Consider the following 15,067-nt stretch of genomic DNA (forward strand, 5'->3'; position numbering starts at 1 on the left):
CAGTAGACCAGGGTATGCAGAAAGGACTGGACAGTAGACCAGGGTATGCAGAAAGGACTGGACAGTAGACCAGGGTATGCAGAAAGGACTGGACAGTAGACCAGGGTATGCAGAAAGGACTGGACAGTAGACCAGGGTATGCAGAAAGGACTGGACAGTAGACCAGGGTATGCAGAAAGGACTGGACAGTAGACCAGGGTATGCAGAAAGGACTGTCTTGGGAAGTCACTTCCCCCCTGCTCTCGTTTGAAAGAATTACCACTGTCTTCCACCTTCCCACCCAGGCCACAGGGCTCTCTGCAAACTCTGTGATGCCTGAGACCCTGGGTGGATGTTCAGAGATGAACCCTCTCATATTCTAGTTACGGTCATATATTACCTTGACAGAATTCTGAAGGACTGTCACAGGAAATGTGGAACAAGGCATGGAGCTTAGAAAGAGCCGGAAAGTGTCCTTGATGGACTGATCTGTTTAAAACAGAACCAAAACAGCAGGGAGGAAAGTTATAGCTTGCAGGAATATTGTGGGGTTTTTTTTTTAAACAAGGAGTAGTTATTCTAGGGAAGGAAAACAATGCTGTTACAGCCACTGAAAGACTCAGTTTATAAATTTCAAGTATATCCTAAAGTGCTTGAGGACAATGGTGTGAGTAGTCCCTCTTGAAACTTCCTGTCAGCTGGGCTGTGTAGTCTGGAAGCAGCACATTTCAATAAAGAAACTAGACATATCAACGAAAACATTTCCCTTTGTTTATTATATGTGTGTGTGTGTGTGTGTGTGTGTGTGTGTGTGTGTGTGCGCACGCGCGCACGTGTGTTGTGTGTTCTTCGATAATTTTATGTGCATTTCAGCTCCTCCCCTAACTCCTCTCAGAACCCTTTGAATCTGTTGTTTGTTTGTTTGTTTGTTTGTTGTTGTTGTTTTGAGACAGGGTTTCTCCGTGTAGCTCTGACTGTCCTGGAAATCACTCTGTAGACCAGGCTGGTCTTGAACTCACAGAGGTCCTCCTGCCTCTGCCTCCCTAGTACTGGGGTCAAAGATGTGTGTTCTGCTGATCTAAGCTCTATGTACTGAGCAGTGAGCACTGCACTTTCATTTTATAGGGAAGACGTAACATCTTTTCTTGATGCAAGACTGTTTTCTGTTCCTTTTTATCATAGCTCTAAGACGCACTTCAAGGTCAGATGTCTTCCCACAGGATGCTATGTGAAGCAAATGATTCAGTGGGCCATCCCCTTACTGGGAGTCCAAAGGCCTGTTTCTGAATCCTAACTGTGGGGCTCCCCACAACCTCCCCATTGTCCAAGTTTTCCTTTTCATGAGGAGAGAGCACGAGGTCTAGAATGGAGATTTGCCACTAGACTGTCTAGACAAGAAAGGCTATGTGAGGATGGTGCCATGCTGGGGAAAGTATGTGCACAGCTTACTTGGGTCTGTGAAGGTTTTGATCAGCTCTTCCATTGCCAGCATCCAAGAAACGGCAAGATGGCAGTTCTGCAGAAATACCCAGTTTCCGGATTTCGTGGCATCCTTGATCATCTTCTCAGCAATGGGGCCCTGCCCTTGTCCCAGTGAAATTGACTGCACTCTGGATGGAACAACAGCAGAAGACTTTCTTGCAATATGGATATTTTAGTTAATTTAAAATTACATGTATTTATACACTCTGTAGGTATGTGGTATTTGCGTGACACATGCATGGGCACATGTGCTTAGGTTCCATGGCGTACATATGGAAGTCAGGGGACAATCACAGAAGCTGATTCTCTCTTTCTACCATTTGGGACTCAGGAACTGAATTTAGGTCATCAAGTTTGGTTGAATTGGGTTGGCCATGAATTTGAAATTCTCTTTCTTCACCTCCTTAGTGGTAGGATTACAGAATGAGACCTAGCTTGTCAAATCTTTTAAATGATCTCTCCTTTTCACTTAAGAGACATTTCCATATCAGATGATGTTTCCTAGATTAATCTTCTATTTAATGACTTTGCCTACTATGGAATATAAAAAAGTTGATTTTAGCTGGAGGTCAACATGTAGAAGAATGCAGATCGATCCATGCTTATCACCCTGTACAAAGCTTAAGTCCAAGTGGATCAAGGACCTCCACATCAAACCAGATACACTCAAACTAATAGAAGAAAAACTAGGGAAGCATCTGGAATGCATGGGCACTGGAAAAAATTTCCTGAACAAAACACCAATGGCTTATGCTCTAAGATCAAGAATCGACAAATGGGATCTCATAAAACTGCAAAGCTTCTGTAAGGCAAAGGACACTGTGGTTAGGACAAAACGGCAACCAACAGATTGGGAAAAGATCTTTACCAATCCTACAACAGATAGAGGCCTTATATCCAAAATATACAAAGAACTCAAGAAGTTAGACCGCAGGGAGACAAATAACCCTATTAAAAATGGGGTTCAGGGGCTGGGGATTTAGCTCAGTGGTAGAGGACTTACCTAGGAAGCGCAAGGCCCTGGGTTCGGTCCCCAGCTCCGAAAAAAAGAATAAAAAAAATGGGGTTCAGAGCTAAACAAAGAATTCACAGCTGAGGAATGCCGAATGGCTGAGAAACACCTAAAGAAATGTTCAACATCTTTAGTCATAAGGGAAATGCAAATCAAAACAACCCTGAGATTTCACCTCACACCAGTGAGAATGGCTAAGATCAAAAACTCAGGTGACAGCAGATGCTGGCGAGGATGCGGAGAAAGAGGAACACTCCTCCATTGTTGGTGGGATTGCAGACTGGTACAACCATTCTGGAAATCAGTCTGGAGGTTCCTCAGAAAATTGGACATTGAACTGCCTGAGGATCCAGCTATACCTCTCTTGGGCATATACCCAAAAGATGCCCCAACATATAAAAAAGACACGTGCTCCACTATGTTCATCGCAGCCTTATTTATAATAACCAGAAGCTGGAAAGAACCCAGATGCCCTTCAACAGAGGAATGGATACAGAAAATGTGGTACATCTACACAATGGAATATTACTCAGCTATCAAAAACAACGAGTTTATGAAATTCGTAGGCAAATGGTTGGAACTGGAAAATATCATCCTGAGTGAGGTAACCCAATCACAGAAAAACACACATGGTATGCACTCATTGATAAGTGGCTATTAGCCCAAATGCTTGAATTACCCTAGATGCCTAGAACAAATGAAACTCAAGACGGATGATCAAAATGTGAATGCTTCACTCCTTCTTTAAAAGGGGAACAAGAATACCCTTGGCTGGGAATAGAGAGGCAAAGATTAAAACAGAGACAGAAGGAACACCCATTCAGAGCCTGCCCCACATGTGGCCCATACATATACAGCCACCCAATTAGACAAGATGGATGAAGCAAAGAAGTGCAGGCCGACAGGAGCCGGATGTAGATCTTTCCTGAGAGACACAGCCAGAATACAGCAAACACAGAGGCGAATGCCAGCAGCAAACCACTGAACTGAGAATAGGACCCCCGTTGAAGGAATCAGAGAAAGAACTGGAAGAGCTTGAAGGGGCTCGAGACCCCATATGTACAACAATGCCAAGCAACCAGAGCTTCCAGGGACTAAGCCACTACCTAAAGTCTATACATGGACTGACCATGGACTCTGACCTCATAGGTAGCAATGAATATCCTAGTAAGAGCACCAGTGGAAGGGGAAGCCCTGGGTCCTGCTAAGACTGAACCCCCAGTGAACGTGATTGTTGGTGGGAGGGCGGCAATGGGGGGAGGATGGGGAGGGGAACACCCATGAAGAAGGGGAGGGGGGAGGGGGATGTTTGCCCGGAAACCGGGAAAGGGAATAACACTCTAAATGTATATAAGAAATACTCGCTCTGCACCCAAATCCCGTGGGAGGGAGAGCTAAACCTTCAGAGAGGCAGACAAGCCTGGGAAACCAGAAGTGACTGCTCCCTGCACACACATCTCGGACGCCAGAGGAAAAAGCCAAAGACCATCTGGAACCCTGGTGCACTGAAGTTCCCGGAAGGGGCGGCACAGGTCTTCCTGGTTGCTGCCGCTGCAGAGAGCCCGTGGGGAGCACCCCACGAGCGAACCTGAGCCTCGGGACCACAGGTAAGACCAAATTTTCTGCTGCAAGAAAGCTGCCTGGTGAGCTTGGGACACAGGAAAGCAGAATTTCTCTAGGACCCGGCACGTTCTCTGTTTACCGGAAGTCCCACACCCGCGGATCCCGGCCCGCAGCAGCTCTCTGCTCCCAGACCCGGTGAGAGAGAGACCCAACCGCCTGGTCAGGTGGGCACTCCTGAGGCTGCAGAGCGGAAGAGACCACCAACTCTGCTCACCCCTGCCCACATCCCTGGCCCAAGAGGAAACTGTATAAGGCCTCTGGGCTCCCGTGGGGAAGGGCCCAGGAGCGGCAGGACCCCTGTGCCTGAGACACCGCCGGAACCTGAAAGAAACAGACCGGATAAACAGTTCTCTGCACCCAAATCCCGTGGGAGGGAGAGCTAAACCTACAGAGAGGCAGACAAGCCTGGGAAACCAGAAGTGACTGCTCCCTGCACACACATCTCGGACGCCAGAGGAAAAAGCCAAAGACCATCTGGAACCCTGGTGCACTGAAGTTCCCAGAAGGGGCGGCACAGGTCTTCCTGGTTGCTGCCGCTGCAGAGAGCCCGTGGGCAGCACCCCACGAGCGAACCTGAGCCTCGGGACCACAGGTAAGACCAAATTTTCTGCTGCAAGAAAGGTGCCTGGTGAACTCAAGACACAGGCCCACAGGAACAGCTGAAGACCTGTAGAGAGGAAAAACTACACGCCAGAAAGCAGAACACTCTGTCCCCATAACTGACTGAAAGAGAGGAAAACAGGTCTACAGCACTCCTGTCACACAGGCTTATAGGACAGTCTAGCCACTGTCAGAAATAGCAGAACAAAGTAACACTAGAGATAATCTGATGGCGAGAGGCAAGCGCAGGAACCCAAGCAACAGAAACCAAGACTACATGCCATCATCGGAGCCCAATTCTCCCACCAAAACAAACATGGAATATCCAAACACACCAGAAAAGCAAGATCTAGTTACAAAATCATATTTGATCATGATGCTGGAGGACTTCAAGAAAGACATGAACACACTTAGGGAAGCACAGGAAAACATTAATAAACAAGTAAAAGCCTACAGAGAGGAATCGCAAAAATCCCTGAAAGAATTCCAGGAAAACACAATCAAACAGTTGAAGGAATTAAAAATGGAAATAGAAGCAATCAAGAAAGAACACATGGAAACAACCCTGGATATAGAAAACCAAAAGAAGAGACAAGGAGCTGTAGATACAAGCCTCACCAACAGAATTCAAGAGATGGAAGAGAGAATCTCAGGAGCAGAAGATTCCATAGAAATCATTGACTCAACTGTCAAAGATAATGTAAAGCGGAAAAAGCTACTGGTCCAAAACATACAGGAAATCCAGGACTCAATGAGAAGACCAAACCTAAGGATAATAGGTATAGAAGAGAGTGAAGACTCCCAGCTCAAAGGACCAGTAAATATCTTCAACAAAATCATAGAAGAAAACTTCCCTAACCTAAAAAAAGAGATACCCATAGACATACAAGAAGCCTACAGAACTCCAAATAGATTGGACCAGAAAAGAAACACCTCCCGTCACATAATTGTCAAAACACCAAACGCACAAAAAAAGAAAGAATATTAAAAGCAGTAAGGGAAAAAGGTCAAGTAACATATAAAGGCAGACCTATCAGAATCACACCAGACTTCTCGCCAGAAACTATGAAGGCCAGAAGATCCTGGACTGATGTCATACAGACCCTAAGAGAACACAAATGCCAGCCCAGGTTACTGTATCCAGCAAAACTCTCAATTAACATTGATGGAGAAACCAAGATATTCCATGACAAAACCAAATTTACACAATATCTTTCTACAAATCCAGCACTACAAAGGATAATAAATGGTAAAGCCCAACATAAGGAGGCAAGCTATACCCTAGAAGAAGCAAGAAACTAATCGTCTTGGCAACAAAACAAAGAGAATGAAAGCACACAAACATAACCTCACATCCAAATATGAATATAAAGGGAAGCAATAATCACTATTCCTTAATATCTCTCAATATCAATGGCCTCAACTCCCCAATAAAAAGACATAGATTAACAAACTGGATACGCAATGAGGACCCTGCATTCTGCTGCCTACAGGAAACACACCTCAGAGACAAAGACAGACACTACCTCAGAGTGAAAGGCTGGAAAACAACTTTCCAAGCAAATGGTCAGAAGAAGCAAGCTGGAGTAGCCATTCTAATATCAAATAAAATCAATTTCCAACTAAAAGTCATCAAAAAAGATAAGGAAGGACACTTCATATTCATCAAAGGAAAAATCCACCAAGATGAACTCTCAATCCTAAATATCTATGCCCCAAATACAAGGGCACCTACATACGTAAAAGAAACCTTACTAAAGCTCAAAACACACATTGCACCTCACACAATAATAGTGGGAGACTTCAACACCCCACTCTCATCAATGGACAGATCATGGAAACAGAAATTAAACAGTGATGTCGACAGACTAAGAGAAGTCATGAGCCAAATGGACTTAACGGATATTTATAGAACATTCTATCCTAAAGCAAAAGGATATACCTTCTTCTCAGCTCCTCATGGTACTTTCTCCAAAATTGACCATATAATTGGTCAAAAAACGGGCCTCAACAGGTACAGAAAGATAGAGATAATCCCATGCATGCTATCGGACCACCACGGCCTAAAACTGGTCTTCAATAACAATAAGGGAAGAATGCCCACATATACGTGGAAATTGAACAATGCTCTACTCAATGATAACCTGGTCAAGGAAGAAATAAAGAAAGAAATTAAAAACTTTTTAGAATTTAATGAAAATGAAGATACAACGTACCCAAACTTATGGGACACAATGAAAGCTGTGCTAAGAGGAAAACTCATAGCGCTGAGTGCCTGCAGAAAGAAACAGGAAAGAGCATATGTCAGCAGCTTGACAGCACACCTAAAAGCTCTAGAACAAAAAGAAGCAAATACACCCAGGAGGAGTAGAAGGCAGGAAATAATCAAACTCAGAGCTGAAATCAACCAAGTAGAAACAAAAAGGACCATAGAAAGAATCAACAGAACCAAAAGTTGGTTCTTTGAGAAAATCAACAAGATAGATAAACCCTTAGCCAGACTAACGAGAGGACACAGAGAGTGCGTCCAAATTAACAAAATTAGAAATGAAAAGGGAGACATAACTACAGATTCAGAGGAAATTCAAAAAATCATCAGATCTTACTATAAAAACCTATATTCAACAAAATTTGAAAATCTTCAGGAAATGGACAATTTCCTAGACAGATACCAGGTATCGAAGTTAAATCAGGAACAGATAAACCAGTTAAACAACCCCATAACTCCTAAGGAAATAGAAGCAGTCATTAAAGGTCTTCCAACCAAAAAGAGCCCAGGTCCAGACGGGTTTAGTGCAGAATTCTATCAAACCTTCATAGAAGACCTCATACCAATATTATCCAAACTATTCCACAAAATTGAAACAGATGGAGCACTACCGAATTCCTTCTACGAAGCCACAATTACTCTTATGCCTAAACCACACAAAGACACAACAAAGAAAGAGAACTTCAGACCAATTTCCCTTATGAATATCGACGCAAAAATACTCAATAAAATTCTGGCAAACCGAATTCAAGAGCACATCAAAACAATCATCCACCATGATCAAGTAGGCTTCATCCCAGGCATGCAGGGATGGTTTAATATACGGAAAACCATCAGCGTGATCCATCATATAAACAAACTGAAAGAACAAAACCACATGATCATTTCATTAGATGCTGAGAAAGCATTTGACAAAATTCAACACCCCTTCATGATAAAAGTCCTGGAAAGAATAGGAATTCAAGGCCCATACCTAAACATAGTAAAAGCCATATACAGCAAACCAGTTGCTAACATTAAACTAAATGGAGAGAAACTCGAAGCAATCCCACTAAAATCAGGGACTAGACAAGGCTGCCCACTCTCTCCCTACTTATTCAATATAGTTCTTGAAGTTCTAGCCAGAGCAATCAGACAACAAAAGGAGATCAAGGGGATACAGATCGGAAAAGAAGAAGTCAAAATATCACTATTTGCAGATGACATGATAGTATATTTAAGTGATCCCAAAAGTTCCACCAGAGAACTACTAAAGCTGATAAACAACTTCAGCAAAGTGGCTGGGTATAAAATTAACTCAAATAAATCAGTTGCCTTCCTCTATACAAAAGAGAAACAAGCCGAGAAAGAAATTAGGGAAACGACACCCTTCATAATAGACCCAAATAATATAAAGTACCTCGGTGTGACTTTAACCAAGCAAGTAAAAGATCTGTACAATAAGAACTTCAAGACACTGAGGAAAGAAATTGAAGAAGACCTCAGAAGATGGAAAGATCTCCCATGCTCATGGATTGGCAGGATTAATATAGTAAAAATGGCCATTTTACCAAAAGCAATCTACAGATTCAATGCAATCCCCATCAAAATTCCAATCCAATTCTTCAAAGAGTTAGACAGAACAATTTGCAAATTCATCTGGAATAACAAAAAACCCAGGATAGCTAAAGCTATCCTCAACAATAAAAGGACTTCAGGGGGAATCACTATCCCTGAACTCAAGCAGTATTACAGAGCAATAGTGATAAAAACTGCATAGTATTGGTACAGAGACAGACAGATAGACCAATGGAATAGAATTGAAGACCCAGAAATGAACCCACACACCTATGGTCACTTGATTTTAGACAAAGGAGCCAAAACCATCCAATGGAAAAAAAGATAGCATTTTCAGCAAATGGTGCTGGTTCAACTGGAGGGCAACATGTAGAAGAATGCAGATCGATCCATGCTTATCACCCTGTACAAAGCTTAAGTCCAAGTGGATCAAGGACCTCCACATCAAACCAGACACACTCAAACTAATAGAAGAAAAACTAGGGAAGCATCTGGAACACAAGGGCACTGGAAAAAATTTCCTGAACAAAACACCAATGGCTTATGCTCTAAGATCAAGAATCGACAAATGGGATCTCATAAAACTGCAAAGCTTCTGTAAGGCAAAGGACACGGTGGTTAGGACAAAACGGCAACCAACAGATTGGGAAAAGATCTTTACCAATCCTACAACAGATAGAGGCCTTATATCCAAAATATACAAAGAACTCAAGAAGTTAGACCGCAGGGAAATAAATAACCCTATTAAAAAATGGGGTTCAGAGCTAAACAAAGAATTCACAGCTGAGGATTGCCGAATGGCTGAGAAACACTTAAAGAAATGTTCAACATCTTTAGTCATAAGGGAAATGCAAATCAAAACAACCCTGAGATTTCACCTCACACCAGTGAGAATGGCTAAGATCAAAAACTCAGGTGACAGCAGATGCTGGCGAGGATGTGGAGAAAGAGGAACACTCCTCCATTGTTGGTGGGATTGCAGACTGGTAAAACCATTCTGGAAATCAGTCTGGAGGTTCCTCAGAAAATTGGACATTGAACTGCCTGAGGATCCAGCTATACCTCTCTTGGGCATATACCTAAAAGATGCCTCAACATATAAAAGAGACACGTGCTCCACTATGTTCATCGCAGCCTTATTTATAATAGCCAGAAAATGGAAAGAACCCAGATGCCCTTCAACAGAGGAATGGATACAGAAAATGTGGTACATCTACACAATGGAATATTACTCAGCTATCAAAAACAACGAGTGTATGAAATTTGTAGGCAAATGGTTGGAACTGGAAAATATCATCCTGAGTGAGCTAACCCAATCACAGAAAGACATACATGGTATGCACTCATTGATAAGTGGCTATTAGCCCAAATGCTTGAATTACCCTAGATCCCTAGAACAAACGAAACTCAAGACGGATGATCAAAATGTGAATGCTTCACTCCTTCTTTAAATGAGGAAAAAGAATACCCTTGGCTGGGAAGGGAGAGGCAAAGATTAAAACAGAGACTGAAGGAACACCCATTCAGAGCCTGCCCCACAGGTGGCCCATACATATACAGCCACCCAATTGGACAAGATGGATGAAGCAAAGAAGTGCAGACCGACAGGAGCCGGATGTAGATCGCTCCTGAGAGACACAGCCAGAATACAGCAAATACAGAGGCGAATGCCAGCAGCAAACCACTGAGCTGAGAATAGGTCCCCCGTTGAAGGAATCAGAGAAAGAACTGGAAGAGCTTGAAGGGGCTCGAGACCCCAAAAGTACAACAATGTCAAGCAACCAGAGCTTCCAGGGACTAAGCCACTAGCTAAAGACTATATATGGACTGACCCTGGACTCTGACCCCATAGGTAGCAATGAATATCCTAGTAAGAGCACCAGTGGAAGGGGAAGCCCTGGGTCCTGCTAAGACTGAACCCCCAGTGAACTAGACTATGGGGGGAGGGCGGCAATGGGGGGAGGGTTGGGAGGGGAACACCCATAAGGAAGGGGAGGGGGGAGGGGGATTTGCCCGGAAACCGGGAAAGGGAATAACACTTGAAATGTATATAAGAAATACTCAAGTTAATAAAAAAAAAAAAAGAAATACTCAAGTTAATAAAAAAATGTAAAAAAAAAAGTTGATTTTAAAGATACATAGAATAGGATCCTGACTCAAGCTGACCCTGGGTGAAGCTAAAGGACAGCCAACAGGTGCAGGTGGACAGGAAGATTATGATATCAGGCTGACAATAGTTCATTGTATATTAAAACAAATGCTTGTAGAAAGGATTTTGATGGAGTTGTTAGTTACACAGATTTGATCATAACACACAGTGGACAAGTATGATGACTATGTACAGTTGTGAGTCATTTAGAATGTATTTAAAAGTTTTACTGAGTTAAGTTCAATGGCTTGCATTCTTCAAGGTAAGTTGCAAATCAACTATTTCCCTTGTGAATGAACCATACTCTCCCACCATTCTTGTTTCTTTGGATGTGTTGTAACTTATTTGAAATGTAGACATTCTGAATATATAATGTGGCATCTATGGAAACCAGGTTGTCCCCTCTCTTTGATGCTTACTACTGCTGCTTGTGTGGTTGCTATTTTTACTTAATGACTTTTATAATACCTGCATTCTTTTTTCTTCCTTTTTCTGAGACAGAGTTTCTCTGTCTGTGTACACATGGTGGTCCTGGATCTCTTTTTGTAGACCAGGCTGGCCTCAAACTCAGAGAACTCCCTGCCTCTGCCTCCTGAGTGCTGGCATTAAAGGTGTGGGCCACCACTGCTCAGCTAATGCCTGTGTTCTTTGCAGTGTGTATGCTGATCTCTCTGGTTGGTTGGCTTAGCGGTCATCTGGTAGTGAAGCAGAACTTTCACTCAGTGTCTGCACTGACAACAAATTGCTCGACTTGCCCACGGGCTCTGTAGGTCTGCCTGCTTCTCAGGGGTAAAGAAAATTCAACCTGCCTGCCTGTCAAACTGGGCATGGAGCAGACCAAAGCAATGGCTCCTCTTGGGTCTTGTCTGTTGACCTGGCTGGAGCTCATACTATCCCCTGTCCCCAATTTCTGCCTCTCAGACTTGGACTGGAGCTGTACACCATCAGCCCTTCAAAGCACCCAGGGTGCTGACTGCAGAATTTGGGACCTCTCAGACTTTGTAATTGCATGATCTAATTCCTTATAATAAAATTCTATACATAAACCACACACACACACACACACACACACACACACACACACACACACCCATGTGCCACCCACATCAGTAGTCTATGATTCTTTGCAGAAGCTCAGTGTATATAAATCATGAAACCTAAATAAAGAGAGAGATCCATCACCTCTCTGTAACTCTCAGACCAGGGAGTAAGCCATACTAACAACGTGGATCCCATTGAGTTGGAGGTCATCTTGAGAAAGATGAAATTATAAGAACATAAAGAGTCCTGTTCTTAAATGTCTTTGAACATAAGGAGCAAGGTTCACTCTTTGTATGATTATGTGATTATTAATTATGTATTAAATGCTACGCAGGTTCTAGTAGATTTCCACTAGGTCGTATTTTAATTCTGGGCAATCTCTCTTTGGCTCAGATGGAATTCACACCAGCAGTTACCCTTCTTTAGGAATATGCATGGCCGAGGACTAACGCAGTTTAGTTTATTTATTGAGTAAAGATTACTTGAATGGAAAAGCTCTGTTCCACAGGGAGGAGCACTTTACTATAAGTGCTCTATAAAGACCATAGCCATATCGTATATACACATACATACTACATAAATGTATGCACACATATATAAAAATCATAAATAGGTATAACCTTGTGGTATGATCTTACCGTTCTGCATACCCGCTCTCCCTGGCAAACCTCTGAAAGGCACCCATGGGATCAGAGCCTGTGCTCAAGATAAACACCAGTGGGGTGCTGCTTGACATGTCCTGATACAGAGTGGCCAGGTCCACTGGAGGTGTCTCAATAAATTGTTTGCCAAGATTCTCTATCACAAAGTCAGTGAGAGCAAAAACCACCTGAAAGTTGGAAGGAGGGAAAAAGGTTAAAGTAGTATTCTACGTTGAGGACGCTTTGTGTTCCTATCCCAGTTTTTTCTCTCTTAAGAGGAGGGTGCTCCGTACTTTGGTATTTTAAGAAATAACTTGTTTACAAATGTATGTTTTAATTATGTGTATGTCTGCATGCGGCATGGGCCTGCGAGAGGACAGCAGGGGGCACTAGATCCCCTGGTGCTGCGTATGCCATGTGCATGCAAGGGACCGCTGGGTGCAGGCAATCAAACTCGGGACCTCCGAGTGTGTGAGTGAGTGTGTTTGTGGGCACGCATAGCGTGCATGTGAAGACATACGTGGATGAACATCAGAAGACAACTTTAGAAGCTTCGATCTCTCTCTTCCCATCCTGGGATCAGGGTACTGAACTTAGATCTTTGGGTTTGCACAGCAAGTGCTTTTACCACGGCTCACTAAGGATTTCTAAAGAATGGAATTTCATCTTTGAGTCTAAGCATGCTGCTTCTGAAGGAGGCTGAATTTGTGTCCCAAAGGGCAGCACCAGTGTTGGGATGTCCTGATGCAGCGTTTGACTCCAAGCAGGTATGGAGGTCATCGAGATCCACTTGCCTCTCCCTCCAAAGTGCTGTGACTACAGACATGTGTCACCATGTCTGCCCCAAATCCCATTTACTTAGCAAGTCATTCTCTGGAGCCAAGACAGGGGCAATGCTCCTGAACGGTTCGATGAGGGTGTCCAGGTGGCAGGGAGGTGCCTGGCACACTGTCATTTTCGAGCCTCCTTTTCAGTGTGGTCTTGTCCGTGGTCTTGGCTGACTTGGGTTTTTGAGTCCTCTGGAGTAATTGGGTTATTCTCATTTTAAAAACACAACCTGATTCTAGACCCTTCATGTTAACTTGGGAAGCAAGTTTTATTTGGTAGCATGAGCTTTACAAGGCGTTTGGTGGAATGTGCGGGTGAGAATTTTCATAAGTCCTCTGTGTATTGGCAGAGGTGCCTACCGTTTGTAGCTTTTATCATATTTTAAAGACAATTTACTTTCATTTTGAATTATGCATATATGTGTGTGGGTATGTGCTTGTGAGTTCAGTGCCCATAGCCTTCAGACGAGGGAACCAGAGCCCCTGGAGCTGGAATTACAGGCAGTTGTGAGCTGCTTGACGTGGGTGTCGGGAACTGAATTCATTTCCTCTGTGAGAGCAGTGTGTTCCCTGACCTGCCCAGCCATCTCTCCAGCTCCACGTCATCACATTTAGAGAACCTGGTCATCTGGAAGGGTAAGACTAGGATCACAGCGAAGGCCTTTTTGTTTAGGCATAAAAGCGAAAGATTCAAAGGCTTATTCCACTCCACTCCGGTGTTAAGACAAGACCAGATCTTGCTCTGTGAGGCCTCCACCCACTCCCTCAGTCCCTGGGATTATTTCAAGGCCTCATGAATCACATCATTTTAAGTAATTTATACGTTTCCGTATGACAGAGTCTTTTAACAATATAATCACACAGTTCCTAATTCTAACTTGTTAACTTCTAACATATAGCTGGTGTTCAGCTTTCTCCAACTGAGTTATAAGTGTGTGTGTATACATGGTTAAATGGCAAGAGTTTTAACTTAACGTCTAAATGAAACATAAAGATTTAAAGATTAGTGATTTCTTTCATATGTCTATCCCTATTAAAAACTCTTTTTCTTGGGGGGTGTGGGTGGGGGACTTCCAGGGATTAGAAGCACTGCTGTTCTTGCAGATGACCTGGACCAGTTCTGAGCACCTGCAGGGTGGCTAGCCACTCTAGAGTCGAGGATGCAGTGACCTCTTCTGACCTTGCCAGGCACCAGGCATGAAAAAGGTACACACAGTACCTGTGGGCAAAACACTAATACATAAAAGAACTCTACTTTTAAAACCAAACCAAACCAAACTAAACTAAACTAAACCAAGTCTCCTTTCCCCTTGAAAAACAAACATGTGGTTGTATAAGGCGGAGACTAATATCTTGCAACATTTCTCACGATCGAGAATGTTCCAGCCACAGTGGCACAATCACAAAGCTTGTCATTCTTTGCGACTCTTGCTCTCTAATCACCCCTCACATTTGTCAGCATCCTACTGTCCCAGTTTCCTTGAAGACTCGCTGTGTTTCAGAGTCTTCCTTCCAAAGTGTCTTCGATTTATCAGCCATGCCCTGGACACCACCTCTGCCCTGTCCAAGGTGACAAGCTCAGTGTGTGTGCACATTCCTTGCTGGAGTTCCTTGTCCTGTAACTCTAGGGCATCTCATCGCATCTCAGAGAGCTGTGGAGATGGCCGACCCGAGACAACGACCATTGTCTGTTTACAGTGAAGTCCCCCTTTGTGTCTATGAACCCCTTCTCACACTTCATCCACTTCCTAGGAAACTCTTAGCCACCCTTTGAGTGACATTGTGGCTGTTCTGCTCTCACTGCAGCCATCGACCCCATGGCAATCCCAAACCCATTTTCCTAAAAAGACAGGGCAATACCACATTAGTAGGAATGCTCTGACCTTT

General features: G+C 43.5%; 1 protein-coding gene across 2 annotated transcripts in view; it reads right to left on the bottom strand.

The window, feature by feature from the left end:
• Dnah6 (dynein, axonemal, heavy chain 6) overlaps window positions 1-15,067 on the bottom strand; it is a 220,227-nt gene that overhangs the window by 23,968 nt on the left and 181,192 nt on the right. For both annotated transcript variants that reach the window (XM_039108712.2, NM_001419792.1), the window contains exons 64-66: window positions 12,351-12,541; window positions 1,429-1,589; window positions 380-468 (exon numbers count right to left, since the gene is read on the bottom strand). In XM_039108712.2, the coding sequence (XP_038964640.1) occupies window positions 380-468; window positions 1,429-1,589; window positions 12,351-12,541 (441 nt within the window). The remainder of the gene's footprint in view (window positions 1-379; window positions 469-1,428; window positions 1,590-12,350; window positions 12,542-15,067) is intronic.

The sequence above is a fragment of the Rattus norvegicus genome, chromosome 4 (genome assembly GCF_036323735.1).
Source record: "Rattus norvegicus strain BN/NHsdMcwi chromosome 4, GRCr8, whole genome shotgun sequence".
Lineage (NCBI taxonomy): Eukaryota > Metazoa > Chordata > Mammalia > Rodentia > Muridae > Rattus > Rattus norvegicus.